Raw genomic sequence first — 16,662 nt, 5'->3', positions numbered from 1 at the left:
CCCTCATGCATGTATGCTCAGTCATGTAACCCCATGGACTGCAGCCTGCCAGGCTCCTCTGTCCATGGACTTTTTCAGGCAAGAATACTGGAGTGGGTTGCCATTTCCTTCTCCACGCAAACACCAATTTCTAAATACCATTTTCCACAAAAAGCAACCAACAGATGGTTCATTCTTGGGCTGGGACAGAGAAGTATAAAATGAGACTGGTATATTTTATTACGTCAGAAAGTAAAGAAATGATGGAGACATTTCAAATGAAGTTGAATAACAAAGCAGCATACAAGATCTATACATAAAAGTCAACTGGGCATATACACACTTGCAATGAGCAATCCTAAAAATGAAATTAAGAAAACAATTCCAGGACTTCCTGGTGGTCCAGTGGTTAAGTATCCACCTTGCAATGCAGGGGATGTGGGTTTGATTCCTGGTCGGGGAACTAAGATCCCACATGCTGCAGAGCAACTAAGCCTGAGTGCCACAATTACTGAAGCCTGAGTTCTCTGAGGCCCACATGCCACAACTAGAGAGTCTGTGCACCGCAACAAAAAACCCCTGTGATGCAACGAAGATCTTGCATGCCTCAACTAAGCCCCGACACAGCCAACGAAATTCCATTCACAATAGTATTAAAAAATACAAAGGAATAAATTTAGCGAAAGAAGTGACCACTTACATTCTGCACACTACTAAGCATTATTAAAAGATCTAAGCAAATGGAAAGATACCCCATGCTCATGGATCAGAACATTTAATACTGTTAAGATGGCAATACTCTCCAAATGATCTACAGAGTCACCGAGATCCCTATCAGAATCCAGGCTGGTTTCTTTATAGAAATTGACAAGCTAATCCTAAAATTACCATGAAAATTCAAAGGACCCAGAAAAGCCAAAACAATCTTGAAAACAAAGTACAAAGTTGGAAGACTCAACTTCCCAATTTCAAAACTTCCTACAAAGTAAGACTAATTAAAGGTAGTGTGGTACTGGCATAAGGACAGACACAGAGATCAATGAAAAAGAACCAAGAGCCCAGAAATAAATCAATTTATTGTTAATTAATTTCTGACAAAGCTGCCAAGACTGTTGACTGGGGGAAGAATAATGAAGCTGGGAGAACTGGGTAGTTACAGGGAAAAGAATGAAGTTGGACAACTATCTTACAGTATATATATATAAAAACTAACTCAAGAAGTATCAAAGACTTAAATACAAGAGTCAAAACAATAAAAATCTTCAAAGAAAACAGAGACTTGGCAATTGTTTCTTAAATATGACACCATAGGACAAACAACTAAAGAACAAATAAACTTAAAATTAAGTTTAAAGCCAAAGTAAAACTTTTTTATGCTCCACAGGATACTAAGAAAGTGAAAGGAAAACCCACAGGATGGGAGAAAATATCTGCAAATGATATACTTGATAAAGGTCTATGATTCAAAATATATAAAGTACTTTAACAACTCAATAATTTAAAAAAAAATTAAAAACTGAATAAGGACCATGAATAGACATTATTCTAAAGATAAAAACTGCCAATAAACCACATGTAAAGATGTTTAATATAAATCATCAGGGAAATACAAATCAAAACCACAGTGAGATGCCATTTTGCACTCACTAGAATGGCTACAATCAAATGTCAAATAATAAAAATTGCTGGCAAGGGTCTGGAGAAACTGGAACCCTCAAACACTGCTGGATGGAATAAAAAGTGATGCAACCACTTTGGAAAACAGTCTGGCAATTCCTCAAAAGGTTAACTGTGGTGTTATCACTTGATGCAGCAGTTTCATTCCTAGGTGTTCATGGACACAGGAGAAATAAAAACATATGTCTACACAGAAACTTGTACACAAATGTTTACAGAAGCATTACTTATAACAGCCACAAGGTGGAAGCAACCCAGATGATAAATGGTTAAAATCTGGTATATCCAAACAACTGAGTATTATTCAGCAATAAAAAGGAAAAAAGTACTGATACAACTACAGTATGGATGAATCTTGAAAACATTACACTAAGAGGAAGTGAGATACAACAAATAATGTACATGATTCTATTCATAATATGCAGAATGGACAAATGCACAGAAACAAACAGTACCTTAGGGTTGGGGGTTCAGGGGTCGGGGATGTAATAGATAAGGTGATGAAAATGTTCAATAACAGATTATTCCTCTTAGTAATGTCCCATCCATAGAGCCCCTCACTCTGCCCATCGGCTATCAACCCCTGATTGTCTCTGCTGTATTTGGAGTTGAGCTCAGTTCTGCACTAATGCCAGACGCTCAAATAAAATCTGTCTTGCTGGTTTTTAAAAAACAAACAAACAGGGTTAATTGTATGGTATGTGAATTGTATTTCAATAAAGCTGTTTTAAAACAAGGAAAGAGGAAAGGATTGATAAACTGTACTTCTTCAAAAATTGGCATAACTGGGATTTATGCAGGGTAAAAGAAAGCTGGGCATTATTAGCTATATATGACACAAAATATGTGATCTTCACAAACAAACAGAAATTTGATTCAACAGTCAACAAGTAAAGAGCTTGTGACTTATTGCAGACACTATTAGGTACCTATCCAGTATCTATTTCCCCTTCTTCCTTGCTAAAAGAAAACAGATTTTATTTGGGGTGGCAAAACACTCATCTAAAGCTTAACTTTTGTGACCTCCCCTGATGTTAATTCTATGCAATGAGACATAAGCCAAAGTCTTCTGGGAGTTTCTGGGAAAGCTCAGTTTTCTTGATCAAAATCAATAGTCAGGGCTATCATAGTCCATTTCTCCCGTCTTCTTGCCTATATCACATAGACGTGATATCTAAAATTGCAGCCACCACCTTGTATATGTGAAGCAACAACCAAGACAATGGAAAATGACAAACTAAAGACAATAGGTCAAAAAGATACCAGAGGCCTGAATCTTTGTCTCACAGAGCTGCTGTACCAACATGGACCTCCTATTCTCAGAATTATATTTCTATTCTTATATTAAAGCTAATAGAGTTAGGTATTCTGCTTCTTAAGGCAAGAGTTTTTCTCAATAAATATAATGCTTGATCAGTCAAAAAGTTTTAAATCTTTCAGTCTACAGAACATTCAAAGATAGTCTCAAAAATCAAAGTGGGAAATTAGGTAAGGAAATTTCTGATTTTTCACAATGGACATCTTAAAAATTAAAAAAAAAAAAAAAGTTTCCACCTTCAAGAATCGAGAAAATAAGAACTCATGTTACCTGACACATTCTGTCAATATTTTCTTCAGTTGGCATTACAAAGTACACTGCGGGAACATCTGGAATAGGATCTCGATCAGAGTGCAAAAGCCTATGAGATGTAAAGAATATAAAATTTACTTTTTTCTTAATCACTTTTCTAAAAAGATAGTTAAAAACAGTACTTCTCAAACTAGAAGTTTACCAGTTCAAGCACAGTGACCCGTACTCTAAAAGCTCTTACTGCAATTAATCATTTAACCCAGCTTTCTTCTTGTATCAATGTTAATATTATTTATTAGTAAGATCCTAATCTCAGTTTTAATTTCTTCTACTCCAATCACTTTACTTCTAATGCCTCTTACGGTCAGAGTTTCTTCTACCAATATTCTCTCTGAATGAGAACTAATGAACATTCAAAATCATTTTTATTTCCATTTTTCTTAGAAATATGGTGGGAAGAGGTAAGTGGGAAGAAACTGCTATTCTCTAAGAGAGAGAAAACAGAAAGCTGGAACCATCTTTAGAATCTTTAGAAGCGATGAAACATTTAGCTATAAATAAAATCAAATATATATTTTAAATGAAAGGTATATGAATGCTTCCTTAAATCTTTAAGACAACATATACCATTCTATTTATTGCTTCATGAGAATGCGTAAGAGATCAGCTAAGCATCTCATAGACTGTACAACCTGATAGCTTTTTCTTTTACAATTCAGGGAGTATAATCATTCAAATATCCCAACAGCAAATGAATGACAAAATGTCTTTACCACTGTAAGATTTTACCATGTTTATATCAGGAAAAAAGAGAAATATTCTATTTCTACAATATTCCAGTCATCCTTCTGTAAGCAATATCCCATATACAATCTTCTACATATATCCTTTTATATATACAAGTATTTCAGTCATCCTTCTATGAAGAAGAGAGTCAAAGAGGCCCATGCTGCCAGTAAGTCCACCTCCAGTAACTTCCTTCCGTATGTCTGGCTGCTGCTAACATCAAAAGGATTATAATGTGCTGGCAGCCATTGGTTGCTGTCGCCTTACACTGACTGTCTAACTATCTAAAAGGCTACAACCACCTTTTCATGATCTGGAAACCTGTAATTACTATTTTCTACAAATCAGCTTAAACCAACTTGCAGATTATTTACAGTAACTGATGAAATATTCTCCAGCAAAAAAAAGGAAGAACAGTCAGACACAGGGTGCACAGCAATTTACCAGAGTAGCTATATATTAATAATCTTTTCATGTTCTCATGTCAATAGCAACATGTATGCAGCAAGAACACACAACTCTCAACTGGCAGAATTTCTTGTTACTCTTTAAGAGTATTGAGGCTTCGCTTTTCTTAGTCACTGTTTCTGAGCCACTATGGTTCAGTAGACAAACAGCCCAGCATAAGTGGTCAAGCAATCTGTTCACAACTCAGCAATTAATTACCTATACAATTATGGGACAATCACTCAAACTCTACAAACTTTAGTCTTTTCATTTGTAAAATAAAATAAAATAAAAATTCATTTGCTGCCTTAAACAATAAGGCAGCAAAAATAACCAATGCTCAAAACACACCATCATTTTCAAGGATGGCATAAAGCTTAACTTCAGTTCAGGTTATGAGCATTACAATCCACCAACAATAGATGTGTATTTTAAGTCTGACATAAAAATGAAAGGAAAAATCTGTCAAATATTATATTTCATCAAACCTAAGGTGCTATCAATTTTAAAATGTATTATTTAAACAGACAGAAAAATTGTGCCCATTAAACTATGTCATGGCATTAATAAGATAGACTTCATTAAACTATGTCATGGCATTAATAAGATAGACTCTAATTTCATAAATATTAAAAAATATTTTTTAGAATCAATGTAATAGTTTATTAATTTACAACAAATATTTAATATAAAACTGAAGAATTTAAGAATTTAACCAGATTCTGATATGTTACTCATTGGAAATCTAAATCACATTCCCAATAAGAGCATGTTATAATTCAACATATTAGAATATCACAGAATGAAAACTGATAATGTCCTAAAAAAACAAAATGCAAATAGGTTAGAATGCCAAAAAACTGGACTCCTTCAGTACATAAAAGTATTAATAGTTATTCAAGAATATAGTCCTCTCTAAATGTTCCATTAGGTTAAGTATGCAAAGTAACGCAATTTATTTGCTTTACCAGTCATATCATAAGGAATATAATCAAATAAATTCAGTGGTTAAGAAGACAACATAAAAAGTCCCTTTGGAGATTGACTGTCATTATTTCCTAGTTACTTAAATTTTTCATATTAAAGATATACCAATTTAGATATTCCTCTTTTAAAAAAGTGGTTTTTTTTAATCCCTCACTGAACTATAGTTTTACTTGATAACTGTACTTATTTTACTTTCATATATGACCACTTTGACAGCCAAATAACATAGTAAGCCTAAGTATTAGTGTAACTACAAAGAATAATAAACAGAAAGCTCTACCTGTCATCAGACATCATAAAATATTTACAACTGAATCACTGCTCATCTTTAAAAGGGAGGAAAGTAAATCCAATTAGGAATTGGGGGTGATTCTTTGAAATTAAAAATATGTTTTCTATTTCTTTCTACCTAAAATAATGTGACAACACAGATCAAGAGTAGGAACAGGTATAACTACAATCACAAACATTAAAAATAAGTCCTATATATGACATAAATACGGGATCCATTTAGAGAGAGAAAATACAAGCATCAAGCAAGGCTGATATTCCTCCTACTATTAATAATCACAATTATTGAAATGTCCTTATAAAAAGAGTATATCAATTAAAGGAATAAAAAAATTTCAAAGCTGAAAGAGACCTTCAGACAACCAGTTCCTTTCCTTTACATAAGAGAGCAAACCAATCTGTAGGAAAAGACACAAAAGAGAAAATTTAAATTCTCAGACTGAGGATTATTTTTTCCTTTGGAAATAAAAGGTTTAAGAGAAGAGGAAAGAATGTTGTTTTCTATATACAAGTACTATAACCTAACATTATTTTCTTAATAAACACCCCTAGGAATTTGATTTCTGGGTGGCTAATATTTTTTAACAATGTATCTGAAAACAAATGCCATTTCTAGAAATATGTTAACACTCACAGATGCAGAGTTATTCCCATGTCTCTCAGCTCCTTCACAGATAGCAAAGGGGAGATGATATCTTGGCCAAATCTGTCATAAATGAGCACCTAGTTAAAAACAAGAGAGTCACGTGTTTTTAAAACATAATTATCAATGAACAGTCAATAGAGAACCCAATATTAAGATACTGTTGAAGTACATTTTACTTTTGCCACACTGGGCTGTCAGTTCCCCAACCAGGGATTGAATCTGAGACCACTGCAGTGGGAGCACATAGTCTTAACCACTGGACTGCCAGGGAAGTCTGAGTACATTTTATTTTAATATACTGAATTGTTATACTTACCTCAATTTAATATTTTTCACAATTATTTACCAATGTCCACTTACCTAGTAATTCACTTTTTAGAAGTGCTATTACTCTGGTTAAGGTAAAAATTATTATGTAAATTCTTCTTATAAAATACTTTTTTCTAGGTTAAAAAACATACTGGAAACTATAACATACTAGAGACTATATAAGATATAGCTTATTATATCTTAAGCTATAATAAAGGACTTTGAACATACAGTAAACTCAGATACACTCCCCTATCCAGTTCACATATATCCTTTCTAAAAAGAGAGAAGTAAAAATCAGTCTTCCCTTGTGGCTCAGCTGGTAAAGAATCTGCATGCAATGCGGGAGACCTGGGTTCGATCCCTGGGTTGGGAAGATCCCCTGGAGAAGAGAAAGGCTATCCATTCCAGTATCCTGGTCTGGAGAATTCCATGGACTGTATTGTCCATGGGGTCACAAAGAGTCGGACACAACTAAGCGACTCTCACCTTCAAAAAGTAGTTACTCTCAAAACTAATGCTTAGCTAATTCAAAGACTATTTATAAAAATCTTCCTGCTCTAGTTACAAAAGGTTGGATGTTGCAGAATTCAAATTCTTCTTTACACCTCAATACACCATATTATTAATCTTGTGATAACAGAAGTGATGGGTAGGGAAAGAATTTTGACACAAATCTGAACCCCATAAATTTTCAAGTTATTTAATTCATATGCTCAATATAGGCACTAGAAATAATAAGTATTGCAAAGGGAAATAGGAAGATGACTGCAAATAAACAGGAAGGAAGAGGAAAATGAGGGAACCTGCTAAAGCTTAAACTGTAAATTCAATATAGATGATTTTAATCACCTTTATTAGTGTTAACCCAAAGGACTTACGGGGACTCATAAGTTTTCAAAACACTCCAAACTGTAACCAAGTTGATTTGCTTTTAATTCGTAGAAAGAGAGATGTATAAAGTGGCTATAATCTAATAAATTTTAAACCAAATCAACTGCATTATAATCTCTTTGAAGAAAAAGAGGGAATTAACAGATATATATACATAAAACAGATACACAACAAGCATTTACCATATAACACAGGGAACTACATTCAATATCTTGTAATAACCTATAATGGAAAATAATTTGAAAGAAATCTCTGTATATAACAGAATCACTTTCCTGTACCCCTGAGATTAACACAATATTGCAAATCAACTATGCTTCAATTAAAAAAAAAAGATTCACATTAAGAAGCCATGTTAAATAAAAGCAAAATATTCATGCATTACAACTAAAATGTGTTACTGTTTGTATTAACAAGAAATCCCCTCCATCACCACCAATAAGGGCTGAGAGAAAGAATCTCCATTAAAATAAAAGTCTCTTACCTTCCATACTGGTTCTCCAGTGCTATTTTTAACATGAGGCACATTAAAATTCAACATACGCTTCAAAGCCACTGGAAATGAAAACAGTTTTATTAAATATTACCAATGTCTGTGATTTCACTTTCCTCCCACATTTATTACTTATTACCTCAAAACAAAATGCACAAATCACTCTGGAAAAACTGATTAATCAAATGACTTTGTAAGACAGTTTCATCAACAGCTAAAAGGCAGGTGTCTAGAAGATTTTCTAACATGCGGTAAGTATCTGTTTCCACATGAAAACGTGAAAAATGTTCAGGAAGAAGCCTTTTCCATGTCTCCTGATGATACCACGCTATATTTTATGTAGATGCAAAAAAAAAAATCCTGTCAATCATGAACTTGCAGTGGCCTCAATAGATAAACTGGTGCTGTTGTCTGTTTATTGTGTGGCTAAACAAATAGATTAAGATCAGTATTGATGGGCTTCCCTAGTAGCTCAGCAGTAAAGAATCTGCCTGCCAATGCAGGAGACATGGGTCCAAACCTTGGTCCAGGAAGATGCCATATACCACGGAGCAACTAAGCTCATGCATTGTAACTACTGGGCCTGTGCTTTGAGACCTCGGGAACTGCTTACTATTGAGTTCATGTACTCCAAGTATTAAAGCTCGTGCATCCTAGGAGTCTGTGCTCTGTAACAAGAAAAACCACCACAATGAGAAGCCCACACACTGCAATGAAGAGCAACCCTTAATCTCTGCAACTAGAGAAAAGTCCATGCAGCAATGAGGGCCCATCACAGTCAAAAATACATATATACATTACTTTTAAAAAGATCAGTATTGATAGAAATAAAAATCATCTATATTGTTGGTTCAAAACCTTCATACAGTAGTTCTATTTTTAAGCTGTCCTGGAGTGCATTCTATGGCAAATTTATCCTGTCAGATCCACTAGTGAGACTTTCCTATTGATGTGGTAGGTAACTGATAAACCCTGATTAAAAAATATACAATTCTATAATCACAGAAGTTACGCTCTTCAGGTTATAGCATTTTGTGTTTTTTATCGCTCTTCTGTTCATGATTGATAGCAGACTCAGTACTCTTGCCTGGAAAATCCCATGGACAGAGGAGCCTGGTAGGCTACAGTCCATGGGGTCACGAAGAGTTGGACACCACTGAGCAATTTCACTTTCATTTTGCACTTTCATGCACTAGAGAAAGAAATGGAAACCCACTCCAGTATTCTTGCCTGGAGAATCCCAGGGACAGAGGAGCCTGTTGGGCTGCCATCTATGGGGTTGCACAGAGTCGGACACGATTGATGTGACTTAGCAGCAGCAGCAGAAATGTTTTCTAAGAAAAACTAAAATCTTGCTATACTTTTATGTCCCCTTCATGGATCACAGCCTTGTTGTGGCGAAGGGGCTTGCATAATTCAATGAAGCTATGAGCCATGCCATGCATGGCTACCCAAGAGAGACGAGTTAATGTGGAGAGTTCTGCCAAATTATGGTCCACCAGAGGAGAGAATGGCAAACCACTCCAGTATTCTTGCCGTGAAAACCCCATGAACAGTATGAAAAGGCAAAAAGATGCCAGAAGATGAGTCCCCAAGGTTGGTAGGTGTCCAATATGCTACTGGGGAAGAGCTGAGAAATAGCTCCAAAAGAGTGAAGAGGCTGGGCCAAAGCAGAAATGACACTCAGCGGTGGATGTGTCTGGTGGTGAAAGTAAAGTCTGATGCTGTAAAGAACAATATTGCATAGGATCTGGAATATTAGGTACATGAATCAAGGTAAATTGGATGTGGTCAAGCAGGAGATGACAACAATAAACTCTGACATCTTAGGAATCAGTGAACTAAAATGGATGGGAATGGGCAAATTTAATTCAGATGACCATTTTATTTACTACTGTAGCCATGAATCCCTAAGAAGACATTAAGTAGCCCTCAATGAAAGAGTTCGAATTGCAGTACTTGGGTGCAATCTAAAAAACGACAAGAGTGATCTCAGTTCGTTTCCAAGGCAAACCATTCAACATCACAGTAATCCAAGTTTATGCTCTAACCACTAAGGTCAAAGAAGCTGAAGTAGAATGATTCTATGAAGACCTACAAGATTTTCTAAAAATAACATCAAAAAGAGATGCCCTTTTCATCACAGGGATTGGAATGCAAAAGTAGGAAGTCAAGAGATATCTGGAATAACAGGCAAGTTTGGCCTTGGAGTACAAAATGAAGCAGGACAAAGGCAAAAAGTTTTGTCAAGAGAACAGGTCACAGAAAACACTCTCTTCCAACAACCCAAGAGACGCCTCTACATACGGACATCACGAGATGTCAATGCCAAACTCAGACTGAATTATATTCTTTGCAGCCAAAGAGGAGAAGCTCTATACTGTAAGCAAAAACAAGACCTGGAGCTGTCTGTAGCTCAGATTATGAGCAGCCTAATGCAAAATTCAGGCTTAAACTGAAGAAAGTAAGGAATACCAGTAGGCCATTCAGCTATGATCTAAATCAAATCCCTTATGATTACAGAGTGAGATGACAAATAGATCTAAAGGATCTGATCAGATAGAGTGCCTGAAGAACTATGAAATAAAGTTTGTAACACTGTACAGGAAACAATGACCAAAACCATCCCCAAGGAAGTGAAATGGAAGAAGCCAAAGTGGTTGTCTGTGGAGGCCTTAGAAATAGTTTAGAAAGAAGAGAAACAAAAGGCAGGGGAGAAAGAAAAAGATGCACTCAGCTGAATGCAGAATTCCAGAGAATAGTAAGGAGGTAACAAGGCCGCCTTGTTGGCAAAGTAATGTCTCTGCTTTTTAATATGCTATCTAGGTTGGTCATAATTTTCCTTCCAAGGAGTAAGCATCTTTTAATTTCATGGCTGCAGTCACCATCTGCAGTGATTTTGGAGCCAAAGAAAATAAAGTCTGACACTGTTTCTACTGTTTCCCCATCTATTTCCCATGAAGTGATGGGACAGATCCCATGATCTTAGTTTTCTGAATGCTGAGCTTTAAGCCAATTTTTTCACTCTCCTCTTTCACTTTCATCAAGAGGCTTTTTAGTTCCTCTTCATTTTCTGCCATAAGGGTGGTGTCATCTGCATATCTGAGGTTATTGATATTTCTCCCAGCAATCTTGATTCCAGCTTGTACTTCATCTATTACTTTGCCAACAAAGGTCCATCTAGTCAAGGCTACGGTTTTTCCAGTGGTCATGTATGGATGTGACAGTTGGGCTGTGAAGAAAGCTGAGCACCGAAGAATTGATGTTTTTGAACTGTGGTGTTGGAGAAGACTCTTGAGAGTTCCTTGGACTACAAGGAGATCCAACCAGTCCATCCTAAAGGAGATCAGTCCTGGGTGTTCATTGGAAGGACTGAGCTGAAGCTGAAACTCCAATACTTTGGCCACCTCATGGGAAGAGCTGACTCATTGGAAAAGACCCTGATGCTGGGAGGGATTGGGGGCAGGAGGAGAAGGGGATGACAGAGGATGAGATGGCTGGATGGCATCACCAACTCGATGGACATGTGTTTGAGTAAACTCCGGGAGTCTGTGATAGACAGGGAGGCCTGGCATGCTGCGATTCATGGGGTCGCAAAGAGTCAGACACAACTGAGTGACTGAACTGAACAAGGCCTTCTTAAATGAATGGTGCAAAGAAGCAGAGGAAAACAACAAAATGGGAAAATCTTAAGATCTCTTCAAGAAAACTGAAGATATCAGGGAACATTTCATGTAAAGATGGGCACAATAAAGGACAGAAACTTTAAGGGCCTAAAGAAGCAGAAGAGATGGCAAGAACACACAGAAGAACTATACAAAAAAGATCTTCATGACCCAGACAGCCACGATGGTGTGGTCACTCACTGAGAGCCAGACATCCTGAAATGTGAAGTCAAGTGGGCCTTAGGAAGCATTACTATGAACAAAGCTAGAGGAGGTGATGGAATTCCAACTGAGCTATTTCAAATCCTAAAAGATGATATCAAAGTGCTGCAAAGTGTCAGCAAATTTGGAAAACTCAGCAGTGGCCACAGGACTGGAAAAGGTCAGTTTTTGTTCTAATCCCAAAGAAGGCCAATGTCAAAGAATGTTCAAACTACTGCACAACTGCACTCATTTCACACGCTAGCAAGGTCATGCTCAAAATCCTTCAAGCTAGGTTTCAACAGCATGTGAACTGAGAACTTCCAGATGTACAAGCTGGATTTAGAAAAGGCAGAGGAACGAGAGATCAAATTGCCAACATCCACTGGATCACAGAAAAAGCAGGAGAATTCCAGAAAAACATTTACTTCTGCTTCATGGACTATACTAAAGCCTTTGACTGTGTGGATCACAACAAACTGTAGAAAATTCTTAAAGAGATGGGAAGGCCAGACCACCTTACCTGTGTCCTGAGAAACCTGTACGCAGGTCAAAAAGCAACAGCTAAAAAGGGACTGGTTCCAACTGGGAAGGGACTACGTCAGGGCTCTATATTGTCACCCTGCTTATTTAACTTATATGCAGAGTGCATCACGTGAGATGTTGGGCTAGATGAAGCTCAAGCTGGAATCAAGGTTGCCAGGGGAAATATCAATAACCTCAGATAAGCAGATGACACCACACTAATGGTAGAAAGCGAAGAGGAACTAAAGAGCCTCTTGATGATGGTGACGGAAGAGAGTAGAAAAGCTGGCTTAAAACTCAACATTCAAAAAACTAAGATCATGGTATCCAGTCCCATCACTTCATGGCAAATAGAAGGGGAAAATGTGGAAGCAGTGACAGATTTTCTTTTTTTGGGCTCCAAAATCATTAAGGATGGTGACTGCAGCCATGAAATTCAAAGACGCTTGCTCCTTGGAAGGAAAGATATGACAAATCTAGATAGTGTATTAAAAAGCAGAGATATCCCTTTGCTGACAAAGATTCATCTAGTCAAAGCTACGGTTTTTCCACTAGTCATGTACAGATATGAGAGCTGTACCATGAAGAAGGCTGAGTGATGAATAACTGATGTTTTCAAATTGTGGTCCTGGAGAAGACTTCAGAGTCCCTTGGACAGCAAGGAAATGAAACCAGTTCATCCTGAAGGAAATCCACCCTGAATATTCACTGGAAGGACTGATGCTGAAGCTGAAGCTCCAATACTTTGGCCACCTGAGGTGAAGAACCGACTCACTGGAAAAGACCCTGATGCTGGGAAAGACTGAGGTGGTTGGACAGCACCACCGACTCAATGGACATGAGCTTGAGCAAACTCCAGGGAATAGTGAAGGCCAGGGAAGTCTGGTGTGCTGCCGTCCATGGGGTTGCAAAGAGTGGGATATGACTTAGCAACTGAACAACAACAACAATACTTTCAGATGAAACTGAGATTGCCAATATTCAAGGGAGGGTAGCTTATTAAATGACTGGGAACCCTAAAATCTACCTGGTTGATTTTTAAAAAGCATTTGAATCAGGTTTTATTAATACAGAATAATCTACAACCTAAACACCTACCAGAGGAGTTTATAATACTCAAATCACCTGGGTATCAATTTACACCATCTTCACTCACTAGAAAAACTTCTAAATGCTTATTTCTGGAGGCAGGTAAAATAACAGAGGAGATTGCACTTCAGTGATAAATATATTTATATGTACAGAGATATAGAGATGGTTTTTTGGTAAAATGCTTGTACCTAATATGCAGACAATAACACACACTGCCAATAATTTGGACCTATTGCAGAAGGTCACAGGTGTTATAATATTTCACTTTCTTAACAGAGGACCACTAGGAAGATTCACAGCCTGGGTTACATATGAGTTTCAGGTGCATGGTATTCTCCAGAAGGCCTTCACTAATAGAAAGCAGCCCATGTCAGCAGATATTCCCACATTTGACTTCTCACCTCCATCTTGGTGAATTTCCCCAATTGTAAGCCTTGGCTAACTTGTTAACAGGGATTCTGACACCATGGAGTTGTTAATAAAGTAAATGGTCTATGCTCAAGAATATATAAGGATGTATTTTGGGCTTCCCTGGTGGCAAAGAATCTGCCTGCCAATGCAGGAAATGTGGGTTTGATCCCTGAGTTGGGAAGATTCCCTGGAGGAGGAAATGGCAACCCAATCCAGTATTCTTGACTGGGAAATCCCATGGACAGAGGAGCCTGGTGGGCTACAGTACGTGGGGGTGTCACAGAAGAGTCAGACACACCTTAGCAACTAAACAATAACAATTTTACTTTCACTAGAGTAATTCTCTAAAGGCTTAAATTCATTGCTTTTAACTGAAAAGACCAAACATATTATCTGCAGTCCTAGACTTCACTAATACAGTTTCATCCTTACCTGGAATGCATTCTTCATTCACTATACATTCAACTACACTTACTATTCACTCAACAAATGTTTAGTGAGTGTTTATACCATCTGCCAGACATTGCTCCAGCTATTGGCACTAAACAAAACATTCAGTCAAAATTACTTCTCATTAAGCAGCTTTCATTCTAGTTGGGGGGCGAAAGATAGCAAGTAAAACATGTGGTATGTGGGATTACGATAAATGCTATGGAGAAAAACAGAGACGACAGGTAGAAGAGATGGTTGTGGTGTAGGTTACTCAGGAGAGGCCTCCTGAGAAGCAACAATCTGAGGAAAATCCCAAAGGTGAGGAAGTGAGCCATGTAGATCTCTCTGAAGGTAGTATTTCAGAAAAAGGAAAGGCTCTTAAGTGCTTCTGGTGTGTTCAAGGAGAGAGTAGCAAGTGAGTCAGAAAACTGAGCAGAAAGCAGATCATATCGGGCTTTGCAGACCACCTGTGGCTTTTACCATGACTGAAATGAGAAGCTGCTAGAGCTGTTGCTGCTGTTTAATCACCAAGTCATGTCTGACTCTTTCGACCCCATGGACTGTAGCCCACCAGGCTCCTCTGTCCATGGGGTTTCCCAGGCAAGAATACTGGAGTGGGTTGCTATTTCCTTCTGCAGGGGATCTAGCCCACCCAGGGACTGAACTGGGCATGTGGATTCTACACCTCTGAGCCACCTGGGAAGCCCCAGGCTGCAAGAGGATTTTGAGCAAGTATGTGACATGATCACTCCTGGTAATGTGGGGGAAAAAATGAAGGTGAACAGGAATATAAGAACTCATTATGCAATGTGTCAGTAGCAGATAGAAATCTATTACTAATTGTTTCTTTGAATTTCAAAGGAAGGAATCAAGTATAGCCAAAATCCTTTCTGTAGGCCATATTAATTGTAACCATTTATATTCCTACTCAGATTTATATGCAGAAGAACTTAACTACAAGAGACACAACTTTCAACTTGAAAATTCTTGATGGCTTATTTCTGTTAGCTCCTCAGAATTAATGGTTTGACAACTATCAAGACAATTAGCGAACAGGTATAAACTATTAGTTTTATCTAACAGGTGTAAACCAAGTTGTCAACAAAGTTTCAAAAAATATGACAAAACTAACATTATCTAAGGTGGGAAAAAAGTGCAGAAGCAGTATGTTTTTTTTTACTCATACTTTCACGGTGTAAATGGAAAGTATAGAAGCATGTTCTACTAAACATGAAACTAATAACGCATTGTTTAAAAACACTGGTCTACCAAGTAATAGGAAAGATATTCATTGGTTTTGCCATTCTTACATCCCATCCCAGCATGCTAAGGGTGGAAATCATTATCTAGGCATCTCTCTTCAGATTAGTTCACAGGAGAGAAATGGCACACTGGAATCTGCTCTGAAAAGAATATTTAAATTTTGTAACTGTAGTGGTAGGACGGAAAGATGAAACTCTCAACATTAAAATGAGAGAGAACCGAACCACGCACAGAAACAAACGCGAAGACCTCATAGATGGCAACAGAGGGCGGGAAATGCCAGGGGCCAGATCTTGTCGCCACGGCTTTCTGAGACCCAGTAGGAAAGACACAAGAGCAGGACCGTAGCAACCCGCTCACCTCTAAAGCCCCTTCTCCAGTACCACATCAGAGGGCCGACTTCTCAAGCTAATGGAATCTCTTCCCTAAAAACTCAAAAGGGGAGGGGCTTTCGATGCTGAGAACTGGATTAAACTCTGAGGTCCGTTTTCGAGCTGCACGCAACGCGACCGAGTGAGGGCGATAAACTGAGGAAGATGTCCTCATGGCAAGCACAAAACCGCAGAGAAAGGAGTAAGTTGGTACCTGTTTGTCTCTCTCGGATACTGGCTGCTGCTGCGGCGGCCGCCATCTTGGCTCCCACCATCCACTGCCTGGCTGGCGAGCCTAGCCTGACGATGACGTGGCCGGCACGACCGCCCCGGAAGCAAAGACCAGATGGGAGGGACCCCAAAGGGCCGGCCCCGCCTCCTCCAAGGTGACCGCCCCCCACTACCCCGGGCCCGGCCCGGCCCGGCCCGCCCTATGCCCTCAGCTCTCTCCACTGAATTTGGAGACCCAATAAGAGAATGACACCTGAATACCTGATACTGTTTACCTTACAGCGGCGGGACAGGAGGGATTTTTAACCTATCAAGCCCCAACTTCTTAAAGGGTAGCTACTTTAAATTGCGCTGATACAGCAGGAGCGTGTTGTAGTGCTAAAAACCTAATT

The 16,662-nt window shown here is 38.1% G+C and overlaps 1 protein-coding gene across 2 annotated transcripts in view; it reads right to left on the bottom strand.

Annotated features, from left to right (window-relative positions):
- Nucleotides 1–16,368, bottom strand: part of SCFD1 (sec1 family domain containing 1) — a 112,852-nt gene extending 96,484 nt beyond the window's left edge. Inside the window, exons 1-4 of one of the 2 annotated variants that reach the window (XM_043921441.1) lie at nt 16,254–16,368; nt 8,071–8,141; nt 6,372–6,460; nt 3,245–3,335 (exon numbers count right to left, since the gene is read on the bottom strand). In XM_043921441.1, the coding sequence (XP_043777376.1) occupies nt 3,245–3,335; nt 6,372–6,460; nt 8,071–8,141; nt 16,254–16,314 (312 nt within the window). In that variant the 5' untranslated portion in view covers nt 16,315–16,368. Of the gene's footprint in view, nt 1–3,244; nt 3,336–6,371; nt 6,461–8,070; nt 8,142–16,028; nt 16,053–16,253 lie in introns of those variants that run through there. The other variant, XM_043921442.1, reaches the window with a different exon arrangement.
- Between the last annotated feature and the right edge of the window lie 294 nt (nt 16,369–16,662).

The sequence above is a fragment of the Cervus elaphus genome, chromosome 13 (assembly GCF_910594005.1).
Source record: "Cervus elaphus chromosome 13, mCerEla1.1, whole genome shotgun sequence".
In the NCBI taxonomy this organism is placed as follows: Eukaryota; Metazoa; Chordata; class Mammalia; order Artiodactyla; family Cervidae; genus Cervus; species Cervus elaphus.
The sequence above is the reverse complement of the archived record's forward strand: the minus strand, read 5'-3'. Positions and strand labels throughout refer to the sequence as shown.